We start from the raw sequence: 726 nt of genomic DNA on the forward strand, positions 1-726 counted from the left end.
TCAGCAGCGGGGCAGTTCAACACGGAAGGGAAGATCCGGCTCTGGCACCAGCTCCCTTCCCGCTCCCACAATCTCCCAGCACACAAACAAACATATATATATATTATTATATATACACACACGCGCGCGGAGACACACACACACAGGTGGGACAGAAAGGAAAGGGGAGGAGAGCTGGCAAAGGAGACTCCCACGATGCAGCAGCACGTCCTCAAGCTCTGTCCCGCCGAGCGGTGTTCCACGCCCCGACCTCCGCCGCGTCCTTCCAGCCTCGGCCCACTGAGAATCCGCGTCCCTGTCGGGGTGGGGGGAAGAGCCGGCGCGGGCGCTCCCCCCCCGCTTCGAGTAATTTGACGTGGCAGTGATGGGCTTCTCCAGTTCGAGATCGAGGCTGGAACTGCTGGGGTGCAAGCTGCTGTAGCACGATTTGCAGACTCTGCTGGGTTCAAAGAGCTGCTGGCTGGGAACAGGCACCTTCTGGTTACAGCAACTGGAGCAGAAGACGTTTCCGCAATTCCTTGTGTCGGGAACAGAGGAGAAACGGGAAAGATTAGAAGCAGTTCGAGACAAAGTCACAGGGGTTCTAAAATTCTACCGTTCGCGGGGTTGTGAGGAGGGGGTGAGCCCTGGAGACTGCGGTTGCAGAGGACGGGTGCGAGGACAACCCTCCAGTGCCCGCACCGCTCGCTCCTCCAGCTGACACAGAGCGCGCCGGCAGGGACAAAA

The 726-nt window shown here is 59.2% G+C and overlaps 1 protein-coding gene across 1 annotated transcript in view; it reads right to left on the reverse strand.

Moving 5' to 3' along the window:
- Positions 1 to 250: 250 nt before the first annotated feature.
- The window catches only part of MTMR3 (myotubularin related protein 3), a gene marked incomplete at both ends in the record, with an annotated part of 23,086 nt that continues 22,610 nt past the window's right edge, over positions 251 to 726 (reverse strand). The window contains 1 exon segment of the mRNA XM_009870932.1: positions 251 to 517. Coding sequence (XP_009869234.1) covers positions 251 to 517 — 267 coding nt within the window.

The sequence above is a fragment of the Apaloderma vittatum genome, unplaced genomic scaffold (genome assembly GCF_000703405.1).
Source record: "Apaloderma vittatum isolate BGI_N311 unplaced genomic scaffold, ASM70340v1 scaffold16316, whole genome shotgun sequence".
Classification (NCBI taxonomy): domain Eukaryota; kingdom Metazoa; phylum Chordata; class Aves; order Trogoniformes; family Trogonidae; genus Apaloderma; species Apaloderma vittatum.